Below are 27,711 nucleotides of genomic sequence, written 5' to 3'. Positions count from 1 at the left end.
CAGGAAGTGAAGCTTCTGCAGACACAACACAGACCTGCAGACACATCAAGAGACTACCACAAAACTGCTCTTGATTTTTTAAATTTTTTTTTTTACCAAGCCTAACAATGAAAACATTTGTGAAAAACTAATTTGTCTTGAATCTCACAAGTTTTGCCATAAGGTGTAAGTCTGGAAAAGATCCACTTAAACTACACTGAGCCCACAGCTAGACCAATCAGTGAACTGTGGAGAAAGGTGATGGAGGTTGAAAAAAGCTCATTTTCACTGTGGCTCTGGTTGGTTAAAGACTCATCCTGCCTGAAAAGTCATCTTGGGTGACCCACAATGAGCTAAACCAGGTTTGTGTGCTGTTTTCTTATACCATGACAAATTAGGAAAAACTGTCAATATGTTTTTTTAATAACTATTAAAGAAACATAGTAGTATCTCTCTACTTTTCACCCTTACAGGGACTAGGGCATTGGTCGAACTGCAGGGCCAACTCAAATATGAGAATATTTTCACTTTTGTGCACTGTACTGTGTCGTAGTGGAAGACAACGGGATGTCTCACAATGTCATGACAAAAAGACAAGGGTGTCAGAATCCTGGTCTGACAACTCTGACACTGTGTTCAGTGACACTGAACCATAGGAACATAGAAATTATGACTCTCTGATTGCCTAATCTGAGCATCTCGAAAGGCAAAAATATTGTTATCCTGGCATTACAGGCGTTGGCTAGTAAACCACGATAAGCACTGCAATAAAGGCAATGAATGGAAAGTAATTTGTCAAAATGCGAGCCATAACTTTGAAGACAAAAATTTTTTTGGGGGTGGGGGGAAGATAGAGTTGGAATGAAGGGCCTTTTAACAGCCAATTCTAAGAACAACCTTCCTGTACATGGATGAGCGTGGATGAATGTCTCTTTTCATCTCCTCTCTGCACTTAAAAAAATTACTACATCCTGAATGAATAACACAATTGGAATACTACAATAGTTAAGTTTGTGGATTTATGTGCTTTATGGGGTTATTTTTATTAGATTTTCTGAAGAAGACAAACAAAAAAGCAATTGTTACAACAATTTATGAGGAATTTAAAAAAAAGTATATAAAAAGTTTGAAATTGGAGGTCACCTATCTGGAGCACCTTCAGTATCTACCATAGGGATGTTTTCTGTAGCCCCCTCTTGTCAGCCGTAAAACTGGGGCTTTGAGACTGGGACGGGTGGTCGCCCACTCCTCCTCTGCAAAAACAGTTAAACACACATTGTAGAAAGCTGCTGCATTCACTGTGCTGTCACAAAGTCAAACTGGGAGCTCGGGTCTGGTATACTTTCCTCTCACAACACATTTAACAAAGACAAGAAAATTCAAGCGAGCAAATTCTACTATAGAGGCTTCTCTGCACATAAGCACTTTGCCCTCTGTTGGACCAATACGGAATTCTGACTGTCAGCAGCGCCTTCCTTAGAGCCAAATTGCATAAAGATGGCCACCACAGCTGCATGGCACATTGCACTGCTTCCAAATAAGAAAGTGTTTATGGAGCAGAAAATCAAATCATTGCCCCCTTGGTTTTTGGTTTGGTCCGACCTCAACACCCCAGTGCACAATTCATTGTGCTGAAAATGAATGAGCCTGCAACCCCGCTGTGGCAACCAGCTTATTGCTGCATGTTTTCATGCGAAAACCTTGTAACTCCACTTTTGGTGATTTTAATTTAAATTAAAGCTTTACATGTTTGAGAAAATGTAAATAGTCTTTTGCTTAGGAAACTTAAAACATTCTTTGGAGGAATAAAACAACTTCCTTAACAGTTGGTGTTTTGGAGATAGAAGATTGTTTGGTTACACTTTACTTGAAGGTATCTACATAAGAGTGACATGACACTGTCATGAATGTGTCATTATACAAGATTTATTATAAACAAGTCATAAACGTTTATGACATAACGCTTCTTTTAGTAAGTGTCATTCGGTTTTTGTCATGACAAGTTAGGGTTAAGGTTAGGGTTAGAGTTAGGGTTAGGGTTCATGTGTCATGACTGTGTCATGACAGTGTCATGTCACTCTTATGTAGATACCTTCAAGTAAAGTGTTACCGATTGTTTTTATCTGACAGCAGTGTTGTGTGCACAGCGGAGGTTACTAAGCCAATAGTAGCAGCTTTCCTGGAATAAGCCCATGGGGGCACAAATCCAAAAGGCAAAACACTCCACCTTTTTAACGGACATCGGTTAGCCCCCTGAGCTTCCATTGGCACATTTACTGTTCTAGTCAAAAGCAGCGAATAGCCAGGGAGGTAGAAGGGGTGGTGTATGCAGTAGCAGACTTTTTTTCTTGTCAGGAATGAATTTAGTAAGGTCCAAGGATGATTCTTAAAAAAGTTTAAAAATGATACACTAAAAATGATACACTACAAATAACAACAAATTTGACTAATTACATTTAACCAAAGATACAAATTACTGTTACTTTTGTGAAATGTTACTGGCTTAAAGTCAGTTACAAGGATAGCACTGGAAAAACACTTCAGGAGAGCAGTTGTTATCGCACATGGTTTGCAGATATTGCTATAGTTATACTGTATACTGATGTTACTATTGTACAACCAATATGCTGGACTTTCCTAAGTAGTGTGTAGAGCTTAAACTAACATTATTTTTGTCTGACTAACTGGTCTATAAAATGTCAGAAAATCATAAAAAATCACAATTGATCACAATCACAATTTCAGAAAGCCCATGGACACACCTTCAAATAGCTTGTTTGTCAGACCAACAGTCCAAAACCCGAAGATGTTCAATTAACAATGATGTAAAACAGAGAAAATCACAATTGAAAAGCCGGAACCAGAGAATGTTTGGCATTTTTGCTTAAAAAAGATAAATGATAAATCAAGTTGCCAAATAATTTCCGGTAGATCAACTTATCAAATAATTAACTTATTGTTTAAGGTCTAGTAAGTGTGACTATGACCATTGCACTTTTGCTACATTAAACAACTGACAGTGTGAGCAAGTAGAGAGAGAAGGGATGACGCACAAAAAAGATGTCTCATATTTGGATCGATGATGTTCAGCTCACAAAAACAAAAGTTCTGCTGTGAACAAAATAAGCGGTACTTACCATAGTTGTTGTAGGATTCATCACTGGTTCCATGTCCATATTCATAATATTCTGAGATGCTAAAACAGACAAAGCGGAAACATCAGTCAAAACAAAGAACAACACGCCGTGTTTGTTAACAATTTTCTAAAATAAGAAAAGATGGTAATGTTTTGTTCAGTTAAAAAATATCTATAGTACCATAGGTTGGCACCATTTTATAATTTTCTTATTATCAACAAATACAATTTTTAAAAACTATGAAAAACTATGACTCAGCAAAAAAAGAAACGTCCTGTCACTTTCAACTGCTTTTATATTTTAAGCAAACTTAACATATGCAAATATTTCTATGAACATTAAAAGATTTAACAACTAAGACATAAACTGAACAATTTCCACAGACATGTGACTAACAGAAATGGAATAATGTGTCCCTGAACAAAGGGGGGGTCAAAATCAAAAGCAGCCCTCAGTATCTGGTGTGGCCACCAGCTGCATTAAGTACTGCAGTGCATCTCCTCCTCATGTACTGCACCAGACTGGCCAGTTCTTGTGGTTGTTTTTGCCATCCTGTACCTGTCCCGCAGGTGTGATGTTCGGATGTACCGATCCTATGCAGGTGTTGTTACACGTGGTCTGCCACTGCGAGGACGATCAGCTGTGCTTCCAGTCTCCCTGTAGCGCTGTCTTAGGCGTCTCACAGTAGGGACATTGCAATGTATTGCCTGGCCACATCTGCAGTCCTCATGCCTCCTTCACCATGCCTAAGGCACGTTTACGCAGATTAGCAGGAACCCTGGGCGTCTTTCTTTTGGTGTTTTTCAGAGTCAGTAGAAAGGTCGCTTTACTTTCCTAATTTTCTTATAACTGTGACCTTAATTGCCTACTGCCCTTAAGCTGTTATTGTCTTTTCGACCGTTCAACAGGTGCATGTTCATTAATTGTTTATGATTCATTGAACAAGCATGGAAAACATTGTTTAAACCCTTTGAAGATCTCTAAAGTTATTTTGATTTTTACAAAAGTATCTTTAAAATACAATGTCCTGAAAAAGGCGTTTCTTTTTTTGCTGAGTTTTATATATATGTATATGTATATTTACTATAAAAGGCTATGTAATTTCCTGGAACAGCACTGGAGTTTTTAGCAAACATGTGTTTTACTTAAACAGGTGTAAATAGTGCATGTGTTGGGGACTATTTTCAGGTGTGGATTAATACAAATTACACATACTCTAGTGAGTATTTACCTACAGTGCCCATGTTCTTCACTGATGTGTTTTTAATTGGACGGCAGTGGAGCTCTATTGCAGGACTTATATAGGATATAGGATATTTAGGATATATCAGGTTTTGGATCCACAGACTTGTTAGTAGGAAAAATACATTGTTTTTGGTTTATTGGTTTTATTATTTTAATGGGATTTGTCAACAATAATAAAAATATCTTATAGTATAATTTATCCATTATCAATTTAAAGATACAAGGTGCTAATTCATGGTTCAGGCTAAATGCTCTGAGTAAACAAAGTAAGTTAAGTGGAGGTCTTAATTTCTTATTAATGAACAATATGTAATGCTGAAACGTACAGCAGTGATGCCCCATAAATAGACAGCTGGTCACAGTGGACCTTCCACATGCTGTATTGTAAGTAACAATAGACAGATGGTGATTACAAAAAGTGCTTTTTTTGTTTATCCAGCATTTGTGTGTATGTAAACATCACCTCTTTGACTGATTGCTGTAGTTATCATCATAGGCTTCGTAACTCTCGTCATCATATTCTCCACCATACCCATCATCGTAGCCCTGCGAGGAAACACGCAGTTAGCATCAAAGTCGACTTGTCTCCTCATCACTATCCAGTCTAAATGGTTAGAGGTGAATACAAAAACAATCAATACTTGGCTCCACAGGCAAAGTCTATTACTTTGTGTCCATAATAAGAGAGGAAACAGGAACAATTCATGTCCAACAGAGATTATTGATTAAGGCTTGCAGGGGAGCATGTCTCACTAGTGAAGCCTAATAGACACCTTCTGAGTCTAAAAGGGCAACATGGATCTCAAGCCAGCAAGGAACTATTGTCATGTTCAATAACAATAAAATGGCTAAACAGCATGCAGCAAACAGTAAAGACTTCCTAAATGTATAGTTGTATAAAGGCTTTGCAAAATGTCTTTCCTCCATAATTTCCTCCTGTAAGTATTGGTAACTAGTGCCACATTAAAAAATAAATAAAAGACCCCATTCTGTGCAGCTGTAAAGCAGGTAAAATACCTATACACTACATTACTCTTGTTTCTATATTTATCATAAGCACATTGACATGAGTACTGTTGTTCTCTCCCAAAACAGAGGAAAGATCCTCTGCTGTGTTTGATGAGGAAACTGTCAGTATCAGTATTGCAATATAATGTAATTATTTATCTATACATGACAATAAGCTGTCAACATGCAGTTTATTTTCTTGACAAAGGAACAGAATCCCATTAGTGACTGTTTACATCCACGGAGGACTCAACTAAGATTTTGGAATAATTTAAGTAAACATTATAACTCGGTTAGAAGAAGAAACCACAGCGGGGCTGGCTAAGAAGCTTCTAATATCAAATACTTTAATATTAAATTGATTGCTGTGGCATGTAAACATCTCACTTCTTTCACTTTGGTGTGTTGTCACCTGCATAAATGTTCACATAATATCATCAGGATCATCAGCTCTTTGCCATGTATTAGACACTAAGAAGGTTGCTGCTCCTTTTCATCAATTTTATTTTTTTTATTACTGGTGAACTCACGGGTGTCCTCGCCACTGGGGACAGGGTGGACATGTCCCCCTCACTTTTCAAAATCTTATTTTTGTCCATGTCACTTTAACAGTTTCAGTTGATTCACTCCTAAAATCTCTCTAAACAGACGGATATCTTTTGACTGTCCAGCTGCCAACACCCAGGTCAGACAGCAGAGGTGTTGATAAGCTCAACAGAGTTGCGTTCAATTATGAATCAGCAACTAAGGTTTTTTTAAAGACTATTTTTTGGGGGCTTTTTTCAGAGTGACAGTGGATAGACAGGAAAGGTGGGAGAGAGATGGGGGATGACATGCAGCAAAGGGCCGCAGGTCGGACTCAAACCCTCGCAAACCCTCACGCACAATCTTACTGGGTGAGCTAGAGGTCGCCCCAGCAACTAAGGTTTTGAGCAGAAATTAGTGCTCTTGGGCTTTATGCCCTGGCTGGAGTTTTTTTGGAGCTAATAAATAATTAATTTTATTTATTCTCTTTTTATTCATAGTTAGTACTCTCCTAAATATTCTAGAATTGAAAATGAATCAAAGATAAAGCACTAAAAGACACATGCCCATTGTAGTATAAAGATGGAGCATTATTTATCATAAAAAAAATCATCAGGTCTATAACAAGGAAACTAGAATGTGTTACTAGTTAGTTCAATAATGAAGCAGCAATGTACAAAACATGTGTAATTTCTATCTATTTTTGCATACTGCTGTCATTATTATGGAAAGCACGATAACCAATTCCATCATCATTTGTTATACACTACAGTAGATTGATATAAATGCAGGAAACAGCAAACACCTCTGACTTCATGCGGTTCCCTTCTGAAACCAAACCTATGCTCTTGTGTACACTGATCTGTCTGAAGAAAGTACGCCACATAATATTCTGTTAAATGGTTTATTCATGACAGCGGGGATAATAAATCTCAGCGGAAAGGTGCAAAGGTGCACATAAACAGCTTAGCCTGAATAACACCTTAACTGGAGTCGGGCCAAAGTGTGTGAGGACAGTATACTTAGCTATTGTCTGCTCTTGTAATTGTTGGATCATTTAGTGGCGTTTAAAGTGCTTATATGTTTCTTATTCATCAGGATCTAATCTCTTCTAATCCTTTCTAAGCTTGCTATTTCAAATCAAACTCTACCATGATGCATACAAGTGTTCAGTTCCTTTTAGAGATGGAATTCATTTTAAATCAGCAGAATGAAATGTGTTGATAGCTTCAGACGTGGCCTCAACTGTGCATTATTCCTGTCTGTCTGTAACAATAGAGTAATATCATCTTGCTTTAGGTGTGGCTGCTTTTGTTAATGCTTTGTGACACCAAAGCCGACACATCAGTGTGAAGGACATCAAGTGCAGCAACACAAAACAAATTACATTTAAGGTACTTGTAAACACACTCTCCTTCTCCTGTCGGGTAACGCTGATTCAAACAGCTCTGATTCCTGTGTGGCTTTATTTGTGTGAACATGAATTTGACTAAATTAAAGTTAGGGATTATGTTAGGGATTAAGTTGTTCAGGGGATCCAATGCTTCTCCTTTTCTTGCATGAGTCTTTGCCCACAAAGGCCGAGTCAGAGACCTGCCTATCTCAGTAATTGACTGTTCCCATATGACAAATTGCCCCACACTGGACCGTGAATGTAAAGTGATCGGTGGATTAATTTCAGTCAAATGTATTATAAAAATAAACCTTCAGTCATGATAAAGAATTACAGAAATGAGAAGTCATGTAAAACTTGAGTTCTTTGCAGTATATTTATTAAAAGGGTGATTTTTATCAATGAATTGTAATAATATTTGTGCTGCCTTTAGACATAAAAAATGTCAGTATTGTTCCAAGCAGCCACATCCACCGCCGCGCACAGACCTGGTCAAATATATTGGCAATCGCCACCGCTGGTTGGGACATTTTAACATATCGTCCAACCCTACCTAGCGTTCTCCACGCCGCTGGAAGACTACGTCACTGGGAGGAGAGCAGACAGCAGCTCCTCCCGAGATGGATAAGCTAGGGCTGGCTAGTTAACTAGCTAGCTTATGGCCACCAGTCAGCTGTTTGGCTCATTTTCTAAAACAACCTAGCCAGTTTTCCTTGAAAAACAGTATATTCATAATTGTTTTTGCTGTTTTTCTGCCACCACAATGCGTGCGCAACTGCAGTGACATAACTGTGACATCCACTCCAAATTTAGTCTATAAGTGGTGCATGATTGGGTGTAAGACTTTTGAAGAAGACTTGGTTTTGCATCCATTTTTGAATTTATTTTGAAATTATATTTCCGATTAACTACACATGTATGTGTTTAGAATTGTGTGATGACATGAGCTATCCCACAACCAAGCATATCCACTGAGGAAGACAATGCAGTTGAAAGCTCTGGAAAAAGCTAGTAAAGTATGCTAAAGTCATGTTTTTTTGGGGTCAAAGTATACATGTGTGTTTCTAGATGACAGGATTCATATAGAAATTAATTTTGAAATACAAGCTATGACTATTTGTTTATTTATTCATTCTTTAAATTATCTAAAAGGGACAATGCAGATAAGCGTTGTTAGGGGGAAGCAATGCAACACATGTAATGCATAATGAAGCCTTTAATTCAGTGTCAGCTCAAAGAAAACAACTAATTCTTCATTACACTCTGACTTATATCTCTGCTGACTTTAGTATTAATTTGACCCCCAACACGCTGCATTCAGATTAAATAAGGTGCTATGTGTAAATTGTCCGTCCCCTAATTAATGATGCTTGATTCCTCGAGTTTGACTCTCATCTGTAAAAACAATTAACACTGGTCCTTTTTAAACAAGGCAGAAGAAATAAATCAAATGTTAACACAAGGGTGGAGAGTCCTCGCTCAGTGTAATTAGGACAGCAAGAACCTAAAGGCCCTTAGCACTGTGCTTCATTATCAATTGACAACCTGTATGTCCACTGACAGTGACTGATCTTCATAGGGAGCCGCCTGTGAATGCCTCTCCACACCGCAGAATGGGGAGGAAAATGAGATTTGCAGCCCTTTGTCTCAGTGAATAGATGCTGTTCTTCATTGCTTTCTACCTGTGCAAATGTAATCAGCATGCAACTTTTGTCAGTTACACACTTAAAGTAAGACTTATGAATATATTTCCTCAACGTGTGTCATGGTCAAATTTGAGATAATGGTATATTTCTCCACTTGAAATAATTTAGATTGATCCTTGATTACTTTGAAGAATAGTGACATAAACATAATGTATGTCATATTGGCTGAACAGACTCAGTCCCTCCAGAAAAAGGTGATTATGCGATCGCATAATTCAATGCATAATCAGCCAAAGTCCGCATTTTTCAAATACGCCGCACTTTCGCCGCATAAATTGCCGATTTCCACACAAAATATGCGGGGCTTGCATGATTTCATAATCCCTGCATTTTCGTTGCAAAAAAGTCACATATATCTTAGCAGAAAGTTGAAAAATGTTGCGTTTACTTCACACAAGAGCAGCCATTTTCCCCTGTTGCCATGGGAACGTTATGAAGTGACGTAATTACGCGACGTGAACATCATCGAAAAGCTGCAAACCCTGCGATGAAGCCATGATGAAACCGCAGTTTTTGCAAGTTCCCACAATTTTTGCAAGTTCCCGCAATTTCATCGCATAAAATTGCATAAATATCCCGCATATTCCATCGCATTTTTTAAGAAAACGTGCCGCATAATCAAGGATTTTTGCCCGCAACAATCACAAAAAAACTCCGCATTTTTCTGGAAGGACTGAACAGAGACTCAAGAACAAAATAAACAGACAAGTATTTGTCAGTCTTCAGATGTAGTAATGTAGTACTTTGTGTGCTTGTAAAGTTTAGCATTAAATGTAACTGCATCTGTCTGCTTCTTCCTTCACACAGGGCTTCAGTCCCTGATGATACAACTGAGGCCATTATGCATTCTACCTGAGTTTTTCTTCTATTAAACAATCGAGTGTAAGTGTGTGTCATACATCTGTTTTAATAAACAGGAGAGGTCTGCATGAAGAATTTCCATAATTAATCTAACAAATGTGAACTCAGCAGTGTATCTGAACCCACTGTTAAAAGCAATTAGATGTGCATAAAGGTGGCCTGAGAAACCACTCTCCTTGAAGAAATATACAAAATCTCATGTATCTTTTATGTTCATGAAATAGATGATATGGGGAGAACGTTTCCCCCATTTCAAAAGGGTGTCCTTTTGCTTTTTCCACAGTAGATAGATTAGACTTTTTCTTCAAAGCCTCCCGAAGCTCTGTGTTTAATCACATTATGGCATGTCCTGCACTGCCTCGATATGGTTGCAGGGCTAAGGTTTAAAAACCAAGCTATGAGCTTCAATTTTTACCAGCAATTTGTACAATTCATGGTCTGCTGTCAGGAACAGAATCCTGCATCACTCTCCAGATTTCTCTCTTCTATCATCAGCCCTGACATTAAAAGATAAGATTTGATCCAGATGGGATTTGATCTTCAACAATAAACTGAGGCCATGGTCCCAGTCTATACAAAATGTCATCAATCACATCTTTAATCTCCTTCTGCTCCAGCTTTGCATTTTCTCACGGAGGAACTTATACTGATTACAGGGAAATGTCTCACTGCTCTTCTTTCTAGGGGATTAGTAACTACATTTTAACACTTAACGCTGCAACTGAAACTGTACACAGCTAAAGACCTATGCCTATTCAAACTGTGCTTTATATGAAAACCATAAAACACACATCAAAAAATCATAATCTTAAACATAAGATCACATACTCTACTATAAGAGCTCAATTTTCTCTAGTAAAATTGTAAAACAATTAATAATACAATTTTACACAGAAGACAGGCTGATTGCTGAACTATCAGAGAACTTATAACTGGAAAACAGGCCTCTTTTCACTGGATGACAGATCCACATTTTAAGCACTTTTCCTGTCAGAAAGCTAGAAACAGCATTGTACTTAGGTGGAACAACCTATTTTTATGAATATATGATGTGCTTTGAATTTTTTTTAATGATCAAATGGTCTTGATAAATAAGTGAGGAACATTTCACTTTAAGGGACCTATAATCAATTGATCCTTTATGGATTACTGAATCACTAAAAGGGGTTATTAATGTATCTGACATGATGCCAACAGCCCACTGGCAATGCACTGTATGAGACACAGATATCTGCCAGACGCTCAGCAGATGATTTGGTGGCCCTGCTGCAATATGTTAACATCTTTTCTCAAAATTGAAAGCCTGACGATTAGGAGGATTTCATATGATAACATGTAAAAACTCTGTTACAAAAGTGTATCAGCCCTGAACGATGAAACTTTTGATGAAAAAATTGTAATTTCCCCACTGGGGATCAATAAACAGTATAAATTATTAGAAAAAAATTATTAGAACTAACACAATAATGCGGACATTGACTTGTAAAAATATTTGTAGCTCATTGCATGGAGGTGATAGCTTAATTTATACAGATTGAACCCCCATGCAATGCACTTCACTTCTGAATCGTTGCTATCCTTTAAGAAGTACAACAATGGTCACTGTTACTGTATTAGTTTTACAATACTTAAAGCGTGACAGAGTCCATTAATCACTACAGTCTCCAGAGGAATCCCTGTTACATGATGATCTGCTCCACAGCAGAAACAAAAGCGCTGTTTGTAGGAACTTTACCCCAAATGTATGTCTGCCATTCATTCACTAAACAGAATGATGCCAAACTACAGGATTCATGCATAACTACATGCGTGTGTGCTGAATAAGCAATCCTATGAAGTTTGTGCAGCGATGTTAATGGCTTGTTGTGTTGACTGTACATAAAAGGATGTGGGACAATGCAACTCCAAAATGTTATGATGCAGGAAACAAAACAGTGGCTGCATCATGGATTCAGGCATGTGACTGATAGATCTGTCATGATGTTTCTTTTATTATTTTATTTGATGTAAATAATCCATGTACAGAATACTAATTAAACATCGTAGTAAAATATTAATCAAACCCTGGGGCACCCTGGTAGCTGACCCGGTGCGGCCCGGTTTCTAATCTGGCCCAGGGCTCTTTGCTGCATGTCGTACCCCCTTTTTCCCCTGCATTCCCTCTCTGTCTTTCACACTATCTAATAAAAACAGAAATGCCAAATAAAATTGTATAAATATTAGGGCTGTCAAAATTACGCGTTAATTTCTATTAATTAATCTGAGAAAAAATAACGCGTTAAAAAAAATAACGCAGATTAATCTATTCCATATTGACGTTTGACCCGGACCCGTTCTAGCCACCATTGGACTGTAAAATTAAGGAGGGAGACAAGAATGTGCTGTCTGGATCATTGATTGGAACATTTACTTGTAAAAATCTTCTTCCTGCCAACCCTGGCTACCGAAATCTGGTGCCACTGATATGTCTGCACTTCTCTCTGATGCTCTGAAACAGACGATAGGCAACACAAACACAGCTGCACGTGACGCTAGTTAACACTACTATACTCGACAGCAGCTAACGTTAGCCTACCGCTAGCTAGTTAACACTATACTCGACAGCAGCTAATGTTAGCCTACTGCTAGCTAGTAGCTGGATTAAAAACGGTTAAAATGCTGACAGCTAACGCTAAACGGTGTAAAGTTTGAATGTGTTTTACTGTAGAGGATTCAACACCGGTATGTAACAGCTGCCGTCGGAGAAACAACACAGACGGTGCGTTCAATGAAACTGGTAAACTACAGCCTTATGGTGCATTTGAAGTTATTGTAAATGTCCTTTTCCCATCTGGTAGTTGTTTTTGTCGTTCAACAGCAATTTACTAGTGAAATAAGTTATTGTTATTGTTATACATTATTATTAAATCATTTAATTTTGACCATATGGCCTTAGCAATAAACAAGCCGTTCTTTAATGTCACCGACTGTTGGTTAGTAGCCTACTCTTTTTTTTTTTCTTTTCTTTTTTTACTTTCTTAAAAAAGTATCGGTTCAGGCACCGTTAATTATGTATGCGAGTATGTAATTAATTAGATTACATTTTTTAATTGACTGACAGCCCTAATAAATATATATATTAATTAGGGCCGGGACTTTAACGCGTTAATTAAGATTAATTAATTACGGGACTTTAACGCGTTAATTAATTACGCAAAAAATAAATAACATAATTTTAACCACACTTATTTTTGCACCGCGGAACGTTTTTCAATGAATGAGTTTCGACGGACCGATTATACTGGAGCACCAACTAGCGTTCTTGACTTCCGACAACAACAAACCACAGTGAACATGAACGAAGAAGCTGACGAGACCGCTTTGCTTGGCCCCGTGGATGGGAAATTTTGTTTTAAAAAACGAAAGGATGGAAGCGTCGACAAGAGCATGGTTGTGTGCAAGCTATGCAACAAGGAATTTGCGTATCACCGCAGCACATCGAGCCTCAAATATCACCTCAACGCAAAACACATAGGAGTTAGCGTGGACGTTAGCCCGACCGATGCAATTAAAATGCGATTAATTTCGATTAATTAATTACAAAGCCTCTAATTAATTAGATTAATTTTTTTAATCGAGTCCCGGCCCTAATATTAATCAAACCCTTATAGAATAAAAAAAAAAACAAGAGAAAATGTGTTTCCTATAACATATAACACATACAACTCACAGTGTTTAGATAAATATAAGTAGAAAGTGGAATTAAAGTGGTCCACTGGATGATGTGTGTGTTAGTGCCACGGAGGGAAGCCAAACACAGTCATCTGCACACTCTGCCCACACTAAGATGACACAGAGCTGGTTTAAAATCGGCAAATGATCCCTTTAAATGCCACACTTGCTTGTGATTATGTCAAGTCAAGCAGATGCATGGTTTGTCGCCTTTAAAGGATATGGCTGGGATTATTCTATTTTTTCCCTTATTGTCAAGAAATCCAAAATAAAGACCAATACCGACAATTCACTAGTATGTTTCTCAATACTTTGTGACTTCCCTACAATGTCTGTGGTTCTCCTGTAACCCCAAGGTCATTGTTTTTTACTGAATACGTAAATCTTTAAAAATGTATACTTTCATTTTATTAATGGCTAAACAATTTACTAAAACAGCTCAGCACTGTTTCTTAGCAAATGTAAGTAAATTGTGTTTTTGTTGGAGACTGTTTTAAGCTGTGGATTAATAGACATTTGGTGCTCTAATAAGTTTTTACAGAAGCAATGGAATCGACTCTAAATAAACTACAGTGCCCATGTTCATTGCAACAGAGGAAATGTTCTTGACTGCACCAGTGTGGCTCATTGATGTGTTTTTAAGACAACAATGGAGCTCTATGGCATAGAGGAATACAATATAATAGGCTTTGGCTCGACAGACGATACTTGTTAGTATTACATATTAATTTGTTGTTGGTTTTGGTTTTTCAACAGGATTTGTTGACAACAACATAAATATAAAATATCAACAGCCTTACCCTTAAAAATGGAGATCTCAGTCATTTTGGCCTTGAATTATTTTACAGTGTAATGTCAAACAACAATCTGTTTTTGCTTTTGACAGGTCTGCTTTATATAGTTTCAGCGAGTGTTGGACAAGTGAAGTATTGCAACATTCTCTACACCTGAATGGTAAAACTACCTTGAGTCATTGCAAAACAACTTCACTCTGCGAGGAATTGAGAAAAAAAGAAGGGTGCTGACAGGATAAAAAAGGTAGCAAGGGGAGATTTGTGGGAGAAAGATAACATATTAAGTTCATAAATTATAAAGGGAATATGATACAGTACATGATAACTACCAGCCTCCTAATGCTTTCCACTGAAGTTCTAAATCAATACCACATTCGATTAGATACAATTATGGACATTCTCACAGTATCTCTTTTATGAGACAGACTGACAGTTTGACAGAGTCCATCAGTCAATGCTCTCTGGAGAATTCTACATGATACCCAAATACACAACACTATTTTTTCCCGAAGACATATACAGGATGTAGCAACAAAGACGCATCTACTGCTGCTGATCTATTATTGTGTTTCAGCAGATTGTACAGTACAGGATTCTTGTAGCGGGATAACAACAAGCAGTACAGCATCTTGTAAGCTCAGTGATTTAAAAAGCAAACGAACCTGGACCTTTTGTATGAAGAGGTAGTGCTACATTCTGGAAACATGCTCAGAGAAAACTGTGTAATGTAGTAGAATAAAATTAGCAAAATTGAGCTATGAGTGAAGAAAATGTTCAGGACAAACTCATCTTTCCATAATCCCCTAGTCTCTGCGCTCCCACCCTTCTTTCCAACCTCCAATTACAAAGAGAAGAAATGCCTCGCTTTTTACTCCTCAGAAATACACAGGCTCTACATCAGAACTCAATTTGGTTTGGTAATGAGACTACGCTTGTGCATTTCCCCATGCAGACAGCCCAATCTTCAATTGCCAACACACACGGGGCCTTTGCTTAGCAGGAAGGCTCTGAGGAAATAGACTGGCAAAAGTGTTGCCTTTTTTCATTTGGATGAAACTTGGAGCTTACCTTGTGTAGTCTTTTCAAGATGACCTTGAAAAATACCCAAGATCTGAGGACAAGTGTACTTTCTACTAGGGCCCTGAGTATTTTTTGATATGGATTGCAGCATTATTTCAAGGGATGTGAACAAAGATTGTATAGGCCACTAGTAAAGGCACTACCTACACCTCCAAGTGGAGTACTTTATAACACTTTTCCTTAAAGGAACAGGCCGACTTATTGGGACTTTAGCTTATTCACCGTATCCCCCAGAGTTAGATAAGTCCATACATACCCTTCTCATCTTCGTGCGTGTCGTAACTCTGTCTGACGCACCCACTGCTAGCCTAGTTTAGCCCAGATCCTGGAGGTAACCGGCTCCAACTAGCCTACTGCTCCCAATAAGTGACAAAATAACAGCAACATTTTCCTGTTTCCATGTTGTGATTTGTATAGTCACAGCGTGTACAAATAACAAGGTCACGTGAGACACAGCCATCTTCTAACCGTATATAAACTGGGAACTATATTCTCAGAAGGTGTTATTTTCAGGCAGCCATATGTATCCATTTATTTCACCACAGAATAAAAATCTACTAGCTGCAAGCAGGCACTGATTTAAAAGCTCTACCCAGGCACGGACATCTGGTGCAGGCACATTTTTAATGTAGAAGTGACCAGATTCACAGAATACCAAAACATGTTTGCTTATCACCTGCCCTATAGAGTTGACTTCATCAGAATGTCAATGCTTTCTGGCATTAACCTTTTGTAGACTGTTACTGTATCTCACTAAATGGTTGTTTTTTATACCTTCTTTTCGTCACTGGTTTTACCACGTCAAAAAAGTGAGGTAACATTTACATTAACTGCATTACATATATTATCTTTTCAAACGAAGCAATAAACATTCAGATCACCGAATAAAAATGCTGTTAAATATACAACTATAGTCAAACCTGAGATTCTGCATGAGGACAATGCCAAAATAAGAGTTTCTGCGTGGCACTTAGAAAAACTGCCATCAACACAGATGTGGGAACCTGAGACAAGTAAAATAACTCAAATCTATGTACAGTGAAGGATGACGGCTTTTCTTGGACAGAAAAAGCTAGTTGTACAGAATGCCTCATCTGTGGGGCAAAATTGGCAATTTTAACAAGTTAGCTCAAAAGTAAAAAAAACATCTCTCTGTAGGAAGCAAAGGCAGTTCGAGTCACTCTGAGTAAATGAAAAACAGGGTCAATGCATAATGTGTGTGCATGTTTTTGTATCCATAAAAACCTAAAATCAGAGCTAATTTTACTTTTGAACATAATAAAAAAATGAATTTAACCAATTAACATAACTAATTGTTATTCATTGTTTGTGCAATATTTATCTGCAGATCTGCACAGCAACATAAATCGGATGCCTTCGTTTTTCCCCGAGACATTGAAGATTGTCATGAAAAGAAAATCTATGGTTTTAAAAAGTTTGGGAACAGAGGGAGAGAAGATGATCTCTGCATGCAAGTGCATTGTCTCAATGATACCTTAATTTTCTAACAAAAGATGAAGAGGATGATCAACTATTAGGTCAAGCAAGTTGATTTTAATACTATGCTTATATAAATGGAAACCAAGGCCTGCCTAGAAAATCCAAAACAAAGTATGCTTTTCCTTAAAAAAAATTAAGTTCATTAAATACAATTATAATGTCCTGCTTGCCCTAATGTTTAAAACACATGTCCCTGAATGCCCTACCTCTCCATGTAAAGCAGGACTCATCCAGATCACATGAAAGGAGGATTAAACCAAGTCTGATTCACACACAGTTCAAGTAAATCAGCTATACTTTTCAGCGTGTGCAGAGAGGATTGGACTTACATAGTCGTCGTATGATTCATGTGTGACTGCTAACAGCGGGGGCCTGTATCCTGCACTCCCTGCTGCCCCCCTGGCTCTCGGGGCTTGTACCTCCCTCGTTAAAACAGTTGTGGGAAGTTTGCTGTGTGCCACTGCTGCTGTCCCCCGAGGTGCTGCTGCACTCCTTACTGTGCCTCTGTGGCCCCTGGGAAAGCAAACAAGCAGTCAAACATGGCATCATTTTGCCTAAAGATTGCTGCAGTGATTTCAGTGAAAAAGTGGAGTTAAGACATTAAGAAATCTGTTAACTCCCTCTTATCGCTGCTTATGTGCAGGCTGCCTCAGTTGGTGGTTGTCGTACAGTGTGCTTGGGTGAAACACAAGATAAGCATAACCTCCGCTGGCACTGAGGTAGATCTTGTAATGATCAGAGGGCTCAAGAGTGTCACTTTGTGTCTTTCTCAGCTCTGCAAACATGCCTGTGGGACGTAGCATGGTTATTTCAATAACACGATGAAACAGTGTTTGTACAAAATCACATCTCCATCAGCCTGAAGCTGCAGAATACACTCAGGTTGTAGACATACAAAAGCTTATTCAACTCTATCCAGTAGAGAGACATTAAAGGGCAGGCATGAGGGATTGAAGGTGGATTGTTTCTTTTATGGAGGTGTGACCGTCCACTAGCAGAACTACATGAACTGCACAGGGATTGAAGGGTGGATTTAGCATTGCAAAGCCGTCTATTGTCTGCTAACTTAGCATTTTAACAACAGTATGATGTAGGTGGGCTAGGATACCCTTTCTTTCTCTGGCACATCCTTCACTAGGTAGCAGCCCATTGTGATCCAAAAATACAGACACTCAAATGGGAATTACTGGAGCATATTTTTCATGGAGATTTAATATAATGGCTTATCGTTACGCCAAAAAAATCTAGGTTGGGAAGTGGTGGGGTTGACTTTAAATTGGGAGCGTCCCATGTTACTGCAGGATTTAGCTCATCTACATGTGCTGCCTGAAGCAGGCCAGGCTGTCATTACAAACTGTACCTGGTTACTCCTGAACGACGGCCACGGCTCGGGTAGATTACGGACAATTTGGACAATTTAAAAGTAGACTGGAAGAGGCAGGCGTTTCACACGAGCAGCTGCATGCATGGCTAAACCAATCAAATGCTCTCTAACATTACATTTTTCTGTAGCTGGTCTTGCCTGCATCCTAAAATCCCCCTGAGCTACAGTACATGGAAATCTGCTGATATTTGAGTTGAAGACGACATAATTGGAATTCTTTAAAAAAAAAGAAGGAAATACTGTTAAAACTATTAACCTGAGGAGAAAGAGAACTAAGAAAAAGTTAATGTTCCTGAAAAATGTTTGCCAGTTAACCAATTAATCTGAAAATTCACCATGAAGGTGGCTATTTCCTTCTTTTTTATTAAAATTTGTATTTGTCATTTATGACACGGCACACCAAGATGTAGTTTTAGTATGCATCGTATTGCAGTGAATAACAAATGGGTGGGATTGACAACTTTTGGTAGCCTGACAAGCCAGACCCACATCAAGATGTTGGGTCTGGGAACTCACCATTGACAGGGCTCAATCTGAGGGGCGGGATAAACGGTTGTCTTTCAAATTCCCTCTGCACTCATAGCCAACCAGAGCAACGCTAGTTGATAGATTAAACCTTTGCCATATCCGGTTGGCAAAACTCCGAAATCATCTTCCTTTTTTAAGAATGACTCCAGTGCTTAACTCCAAGTCTTCCAGAGTCGCGGCCAAAGCCGATTCGAAAGACAGCTGTTCGCCAGCAGCAGCCATCTTCTGTGTTTCCAAGTAGCAGGGAATTCACGCGGAACCGTCGCAACTCTGCCGTCCTTATGTAAGCCCGCCCACCGACTCTATACATGATGTGATTGGCCTGACCAGAATTTGGTTTTTCCAGCTTGCAAGCCAACGGAGAGTTGCTAGACTGACCCTGGCTGCAAATTGCATTTGCTGCCGCTAGGGTGCGTCTAGATTTAGAATTAGATTGATTTAAAGGGGCAATCCACTGGTTTACACATGAAGATTATTTACTCATCATGAGGAATACTACTCATATAATGTATTCTGTGGCTCTGAAGGGAGCTTTTTTATCCCCCTTCTTCTCAACTTTATTTAGAGAAACACGTCATTAGCAATAACAGTAACCAGAGGGATGTCTCTACATGAAAACATTTAAAAAATGAGCACATATCAATGCTTTTATGTTTGATTTTAACAACAGGTAACAAAAAACGGTTTTGAGTTATATTTAGACTTTCATTAAATACATTTCTTGTTGCATATCTTTATCATAATTGTAAAAAAAATAGTACATTTTTCAAACATATGAGATACTGTGTTATCTTTTATGAATCTAATATTTTTTCCTTCCTTCCATTCTGCATGAGTACAACCCTAACCCTAACCTTTCAACACAGATGTCATTCTTGTACTTAGTAGAAAATGACTGGCAGGGTAAAACAGCGTTTTTTTTAAGTTATTACCAGTATGTGAACTGTATACATTGCAACTGTAAGATTACATTATAATTCTTATGTAAGACAAAAAACAAAAAGTGTTGAGTATGAAATTCAGCTTTTACAGCAGAAGTGTTCTGAAATAAAGACTGCCCCATTTTCTCAAAAATCTTTTCTAATAATAGTAACCTTCAGAAATGCATAACTTTAAGAAGCCCTGCTTATTGTATTTGAATGAATACTCAACTTCTTTCAGAGCCCCTTTCTTTTAAACAGTGTTAAGTACTTTACCCTGTGGACATTGTGGTTGCTGGTCGTACACTCCTTCCTTGTGCATTCCTCCCTCTGCTCGACTCGTCTGAGCCGTTCAACAGGGAGAGCTCTCTCAGTTGCTCCTGTCTGATCTCGTCATTGTAGTCCTGCGGGGAACAAAATACAGCATGTTTCAAAAACAAGGACATTTGTCTTCTGACTGCAACAGATGCTCGCAACAGCAGCAAATGTCATCTGATAAAAAATATCTTGACACACACAGGAAACACATGGCGTTACCGAGCATTGAATACTCAATGAAGAATGTTTTCTTTTGGTTATGTTTGGACACAAAATGCAGGGGAGAGATTAGGGAAGAGTGTAGGGAAAGACAATAAATATTGCTCAAAACAGCCGTAGATGTATTGTTAGCAGTATGTTAGTATGATTAAGAAAAGGGAAAAGGGGCAGAACTAATGTTAAGATTTTGACAACAAATGGCCTTCTGGATTAGCCTGGTCCTACCAGACTCTGGTACATTTCATTTGTACAGAGAGTCTGGCCACTCTCCATTGACAAGTGTTAACTTCCTTGAAGGCGGGTACTCTGTTGAAGTTTAAAACAATTGGATCTGCCCAGAGCTGCTCTGGATCTGCCATAACCAATCGCTAACGTTTGGTCGTGACATCAGCTAAACATCGCTAGCATTCGCCTTAACCAACTCCTTCCCCACTAATGGAGCAAGCTGGAAAATCAAACTTTTCCTGAACCCCGTGGGGAGGAGGGCCACAACATCATGGCCACCAGCAAAACTCAGCAAAGATTGTTCTTGCTCGGGCTTTAACTTCTGGATATTTGGCAGTGTTGTCACAATGGACCGAATGGCTTCGCTCGCATCTTTCTCCGCCACCATTACGGAACTACAACTCAAACTAGCGCACGACCTCAACGTCATTGTTCTCAGCCACTCCCTCTGTTCGCTGATTGGACAGGTAAAGATTGACGGAGAAAACCTGTGAATATGCTGCAAACCCAGATGACGTACTGAAGGAAAATGAAAATTGAGCGGAAGTACGTAGGAGGGCGGAGCCAGGCTACTTCTGGATGGCTGCAAGACAAAATAAGGAATAAATCAGGTGTTCCAAATAATTTCCCAATCCTGTATGTGGAGAACAACGAGGACATAGGAAGAAAAAAAATATTGCTTATTTTGTCAGCACACACAGCCCGTAATGACAGTTTTAACAACTTTGTGTGAAATATTGTTATCTTGTGATTCTGAACCATTTTTCTCAACCCGTTATCAAACATGATACAGATCATTATACAGCACATAAGGGAGTGGACAAAGCAGTATTCATTATCTTGTCATTGCTGACAGATAAACAGGCTTATTTGTCAGAAACACATAAGCAAAGCCCACAAGATTTGGTACCCCGGGCAAAATGTTTTTGTAATGACACCAAAGCAATGGAGGCAGCAACAGATTTCTTTGGTCCACAGTGTTTTTGACAGACTCTTTTGGTAACTTTGTTGGGTCTTTCTGACTGTATGACTGGGTGTCAGGCACTGGAAGCAGAGTGAGAAACCCCCCCAAAACACACATTTTAAAATAAATAGAGGTCATTACAGACAAAGTAAGACCAACAACTTGGACCCAGTTTGCAAAAACTAGTTTCCAGAAATGTGAGACAGTTAAAGAGTTGAAAACAATTTCTGTTAAAACACAAGAGTGATTGGTATTGCTATACAACAGTATATGGTATAGCATTTTTTTGACAGGACAGCTTAGACTTGAAAGGGAAGAGAGAGGGAGAATAACATGCAGCAAAGGGCCGCAGGCCAGAAACGAACCCCCGACCGTCACGGCGAGGACCGAGCCTCTGTACATGGGGTGTACGCTCTACCAGGTGAGCTACCCAGTTGCCACAGGTATCACAGTACAACAGTAAATTAACTGCACATTCATTCATGAGATATAAGTCTGTGTAGAGTGCATTGATATGAAAAGGACAGACCATTAATGGGTGTGCAGGCTCTGTGTAAGTGAGATTATAGCTCATACACACAGTATAATCTAGTATTCTGGTGGATTGTGTCACCGTTGACAGGTATTTCACCTTCTTTTCATGCTACACTATATTTCCATAAGCCCACCTCTACCACACTAAGTCCTGAGGATATTACAGCAGAGTGTTTGCCAACTCTGTGATTTGTATCTTTTTGACACTGAATGTAATCAAATCTTTAACAAAAGCCTATTATTAGATTTAAATGATTCTGTGTGAAAGGCAAAAACTGTGAAACTCAATAGACAATTTGACAATAAATGTGACAAATCTAAATGTGTGTACAGTAACAATTCTTGTGGACTCATTATCAGCCAAATGTGCAATCACACTCTTTGTATAAAAATTCACCATTTTCTCAGCTTTTTTTTAGCTTGATAATGTTGGTGGGTCTTTTCAGCATCAACTTAACAATATGTCAGAAGAGGAAAAGCTCCTCTATGGTTACCTTAAATCTGAGAATAAGACGTGTGACATCACAACTAGTTTGGCAGCCAATCGTTGTCCAATATGCAACTTACATAAGTGTGATGTGGAAACTCATCTCCAGTGCACCATATAGTGAAAATGTCTTTTTAATGAAGTAGGAAACATCTTGTATCCAACAGTTAAAGGTTCCCTGTGGAGTTCTTCACCACTATTAACGCTATGGAGCAACGTTTTTGTGTGGGTCCCCACTACCCCAACAAAGATGTTGAGAAATAAGTCTGAAAAGCCAACATGGATGTAAACAATACAGGTTTTTAACTATTATGAAAAATCGGCTTTCCAAATGTTTTATCAGGAAGGAAACACACTCAACATCTTCTTTAAACCTCAAAGAGACACACAATGTGTTTTGGTGAGTAACACTGAATGTAAACAGAAACGTTGTTTGTTTACAAGAATATGCCACAGGGCCCCTTTAAACTTTGCATATTCATAGATTATGCATAGTTTAATGAGGGAGAAGGATATATATATATATATATATATATATATATATATTTAGATTATTTTTTGGGCATTTTCAGCCTTTATTTTTGACAGGACAGCTGAAGACATGAAAGGGGAGAGATAGGGGGGAATGACATGCAGCAAAGGGCCGCAGGTCGGAGTCGAAACCCTAGTTGTAGTGAACTTTTTTTGTGAAGAAACTATCTCAGACACAAATTGTTTCAAGCAGATTCATTTCAAGCAGAGTACTTTTATATGTCTTAAAACATGTCTAAAGGGGATCTATAAGATCCTGAGCTAGATGATACCGGAACACGTTTGGATCTTCAACCATCAATTTAGAAACGTATGTGACAGTTCAATGTGTCGCTTTATGACCATAGACAGTTATAGTAGATATTCTCCTACACAGAGGTTCAATGATGCCAAATTATTTAGGTACTGATAAAGTAAAACACAAAAAGTACCACTTCATAAAACCGCAGAATATTTTGTCACACGTAAGCACTGAATATTTTGAATATTAAATGAATTATGACATGCAACAAAGGTCCCCAGCTGGAACCAGTTGAGGACAAACAGCCCAACAATTGCATATTTGTCCACCTTTCAAACCTTAACACAAAAACACCATGTAAAACCAAACTTCAGCATCATTTGCCTCAATTGTCGGTCACATTGTCCGAGCTCTCCATTTAAGGTAATAGGATATGTGTCATACAAGGACCATATGATGCACACACTAGGCTCGTTCAAGCGCAGAATCGATCACCGGCGATCACCGCCCAATGCATGCCGGTTAGATTTGTGTCCGAATTGATCCCGACTTGCTCTGATGTCATGCACACGTGGGCAACGATAACCTCATGAGATCAAGGCAGCCGCAGTTCTGAGACGCAGGCAGCGCAGTTGCTTTTCACCGACTGCAAGACCCAGGTGGACCCAAGGTATGCTGGGAAACGCCGGCCTCTCAGCTGATCTAACAGCTGATTGGTTCAGAATCGACTCAACATGATGACATTTTATATAAACTTTTTATTGATTTTGAATTGGAGGGATTTAAACTGCTATTTGTCTGATTTAAAGGCTTATTTTGTACAGAACACATGTTGTGTGGCTGATAAGTTATGTTTAAAAGTCAGAGAGACTAAATCCATTCAGATTACTGATCATCTACAGTGTGTTAATTAAATGCAAATCGCATGTAGAGCATTTTGAGAGCTACTCTGTCATAATGAAAACAAACTGGAGACTGTGTACAAGCTGATATATGTGTCATATTCAGCTTCTATATAGATGTCTGATAACATTTTATTAAATCGGAATCGGACCACAGTGTTTCTTTGACTTCCTGTTCAGCCTGAAGGCTGCTAGAATTGGCTGGAAACTGTCCGACTTGACAGCGGATTTTTGTTACCGCCCCCAGCTGCTCCCGCCTGCTCTTGTCCACTTTACAGGTTCATCTCGAATGAGCCTACTTTGACTCCCACATGTCACAGGAGGAGTAGAAAAAATAAATTCTCATGGTAGATTTCCAAAACACTTCACACACCGCACACATGTGCTTCTCTTGTTAATGAATTAATAAGGCCTACAGCACTCTGATGGTTTGAAGGAGACTGGCAGGGATTTTAATTGGAAAGCTGGCAGCTTATCCAAAGCACAACAAATCTGCCAGAGCTTGTAAAAGTTAACTGTTGACAGAGGCGTTAACATGAGTATACAGAGATAAACCCCACGCTGAGGCTTCTCGGGTCAGACTGTTTGCTCACTGAGATTAACTCTGACCATGCATGATACTGTGCACACACACGATGCCCTTCACAGAGCTAAAGTTAGACTTTAAGGGGTCAGCAAACGAAGCTTGGTGGTACCAATCACTCTTGTGTTTTTGTCTACCTGCTACATGTTTCTGTTGCTGGCTGTGTTGACTGATTTATTGCCCTATGAATTTTGATCTTATATCTCAGTGATATGAGTCAGTCTGCTTGCTGCAGGACCATTTATGAAAGAACTGCTCCTGTAGCCTTTGACATTTTTCTGGCAAACAATACCACATAAAAATGAATTCAGCATTTTTAGATAATCAATCTCAGTGGATCTTTAATTACAAAGAGATGTTGGTCTCCTCTGAGACCTTGAGGCATCTAGTGACATGATTTTAATGAGTAAATACATTCTCTCTAACAGAAAAAAATAGAGAAAATAGAAATAGAGATAAACAAACAAAGACAACAAATTAATCCCAGCTTTTGAATTAGTCTTTATTGGATAACTAATATAGTTATCTAAAGGTAGCTACAGGGACTATTTGATCTATACTATTAATACCACTATAATGAGATTACTATTATAACATTTGAAGTTGTCAGATGATGTATGTCAGGAGATGCATTAGCTTCTTTTGATGACAGAGCTAAGAATTCAGTGGTAATATACAGCATATTCAGAGATTCAGATTTATGGCACAGAGTGATGTGAATGAACCAATTTCAATTTCCAAGAGCTAACAAAATGTCTGCTAATATGTATCTCATGATTGATCAGCTGACGCAAATGACTCTTACCATCTCCATCGATCTAGATGACTGCACACCCCTCTCATATTTGGTGAATGGGATGTTTCAGAAACAGCTCTCTCTCACAATGTGTTGTGTCTGCAGTGTTGGATGGGCAGAATTTAAATGTGTGATACATCATGTTCCCTTACACAGCAGGCACAGAGGTCAATTTGCAGGGTTCTACAAACATGCAATCATATTGCAGAAATGGCACCCTTAAAGAATGAATTCGTTTCAATTTACAAAAATAAATGTCATCTGTGTAAACATTTTTTAAAAGCAGTGGAAAGGAGACCAGTGCATTTTGAGTGGATTTTTTTAGGATGTGGTTTGCAATAAGATCAATGGTAAAATCCGACTTTACTTTACATCTTAGAGAGAACGTAAATCTCTACAGTGCACAGCACATGCTGTGTGCAAAGACCATCTTTTTCAACTAAAGAAGGTCTGAAAAACCAAGCTGTCTGGCATAACAACCTACTGAAAGATGTTCTTATCCTCCCATAGCACATCAGGCCAGTTGATCCAAAGGCACAGAAGCAGCTGCTCTTGATCATCTGCATCTTGATACAATGTTTGTTAAGTTTTGTACTGTGTTTATGTCCACACGTTTTTCAGCATGAGTTGCTCATTTTTAGTTTCTAACAAAAGAACTGGGTGTAGTCAGATTTAAACTTGAATTCCTAATTTGGTGATTTGTGCGTCTCACTTTATTGTGCTGCTTCATGACCATGGGTGCATGGTTTGATGCTGAATACATACTTTCGAGGTCCCAATGCAAGTGAACCACAATGTGAAACCTGAAATGTATTTATACTTACAGTACCAGTCAAAAGTTTGGACACTTTCTCATTCACTTGAATGGAAAAGCCTGTCCAAACATTTGACTGGTACTGTATATGTAGTGCGCTATTATAGAACACAATCTATGTTAATAAATGTCAAGTTCTTTAAAGTTAACTCAACACAAATTGCACTTCTCTTATTTCCACAGCAAAATTGGACCTGCATTGTTAAGAACACCTACGCAGTCTGGATCTTTGCTGAAGATAATAATGCAGACGACTTTGCATAAGTGCCTCTGCACAACATGTCTGCTCTGCAACATCAGGCCAATCTTCAGTGTTGGTGATCAGGCTCATTCTCACATGGATCAAATAGATTACATAAAATGTAAACACAAAACAGTCAAGTTTTAATAGCATGTATATTTTAGTTTGACTTCACGTTTGACTTCATGCAAAAACGAATTACTCTCACATATCTTGTTCAAGCATCTGTGCCACCCTCCTTCTGCCAAAATGCAGTTTGGCCCGAGATGAAGGCCACAAGCTCATCCAGCTGAGAGCAGGTGCTCCTATCCTTCTCCAGTGCTTGTCGCTCTCAGTCTGTATCTACAATATTCCACTGATTAAGGTTCCTGTTTGCATTTCTTTTCTTTTCTAGGGTGCATAACTGTGAGCACTGACAGCATTTCTGTCGTTAGAGTTTGCTTCACGGCAGATCTGAGGGCTCCCGTTCAGACAAGCTTGCTCTCCTGATAAAGCTCACAGTCAGACAAACTGTACTTCTTGGCAGCCTGTGTGTTCTATTTCTGCTCAGGACTAAATTAATTACACAGCATAATGCATGTAAATTGTAATTGGAAATTGTCACACTGTTCACTGTGAATGTGTTTTTTTAATTGTGATTCATATCAGAAGATAAAATAAGAGAATAAAATAATTTATATACATTTTTCCTGTTTTGTAGATAGGGGCTCAGAGGGAAGCAGGATTAGAAAGTAGAAAACGGTGTGCACACTCTGGCTCCATATGCCTGGCTCCTGAGGGTCAAAGTGTCATCTGAACAAAAAAGAAATGCACATGGATTCAGTGTGTGCATGTTTTTTTTCCTACTTTTAAGTCTACTTCTAGTGATCAGCACCTCATTACAACCCTTGGTGAGCGTTACCTTTCTGTATTATAAATTACAGGGCTATTTATTTTCAGACATCACGGGGATGATGCCATATTAAAATGGATTTTACTTTGGTAGAAGATAGAGCACATTTGAGTTTTTGTTTAAAGATAGATGAGAGGAAAGAGGAGTAGGAGTAAGTGAAGGGAAAAAATTATCATGAGTGACTCACCTAAGC

At 38.6% G+C, this 27,711-nt stretch overlaps 1 protein-coding gene across 5 annotated transcripts in view; it reads right to left on the bottom strand.

Annotated features, from left to right (window-relative positions):
• The window catches only part of khdrbs2 (KH domain containing, RNA binding, signal transduction associated 2), a 74,156-nt gene that overhangs the window by 8,679 nt on the left and 37,766 nt on the right, over positions 1 to 27,711 (bottom strand). For 2 of the 5 annotated variants that reach the window (XR_004105611.1, XR_004105610.1), the window contains exons 5-9: positions 20,048 to 20,175; positions 17,269 to 17,452; positions 4,825 to 4,907; positions 3,117 to 3,175; positions 1,136 to 1,232 (exon numbers count right to left, since the gene is read on the bottom strand). Coding sequence is in view for 1 of the 5 variants with exons in the window: in XM_031303341.1 (XP_031159201.1) it covers positions 1,138 to 1,232; positions 3,117 to 3,175; positions 4,825 to 4,907; positions 17,269 to 17,452; positions 20,048 to 20,175 (549 nt within the window). In the remaining 4 variants the exon portion in view is untranslated. Of the gene's footprint in view, positions 1 to 128; positions 1,233 to 3,116; positions 3,176 to 4,824; positions 4,908 to 17,268; positions 17,453 to 20,047; positions 20,176 to 27,711 lie in introns of those variants that run through there. The other 3 variants (XR_004105608.1, XR_004105607.1, XM_031303341.1) reach the window with 2 other exon arrangements.

The sequence above is a fragment of the Sander lucioperca genome, chromosome 15, assembly GCF_008315115.2.
Source record: "Sander lucioperca isolate FBNREF2018 chromosome 15, SLUC_FBN_1.2, whole genome shotgun sequence".
Taxonomy (NCBI): domain Eukaryota; kingdom Metazoa; phylum Chordata; class Actinopteri; order Perciformes; family Percidae; genus Sander; species Sander lucioperca.
The sequence above is the reverse complement of the archived record's forward strand: the minus strand, read 5'-3'. Positions and strand labels throughout refer to the sequence as shown.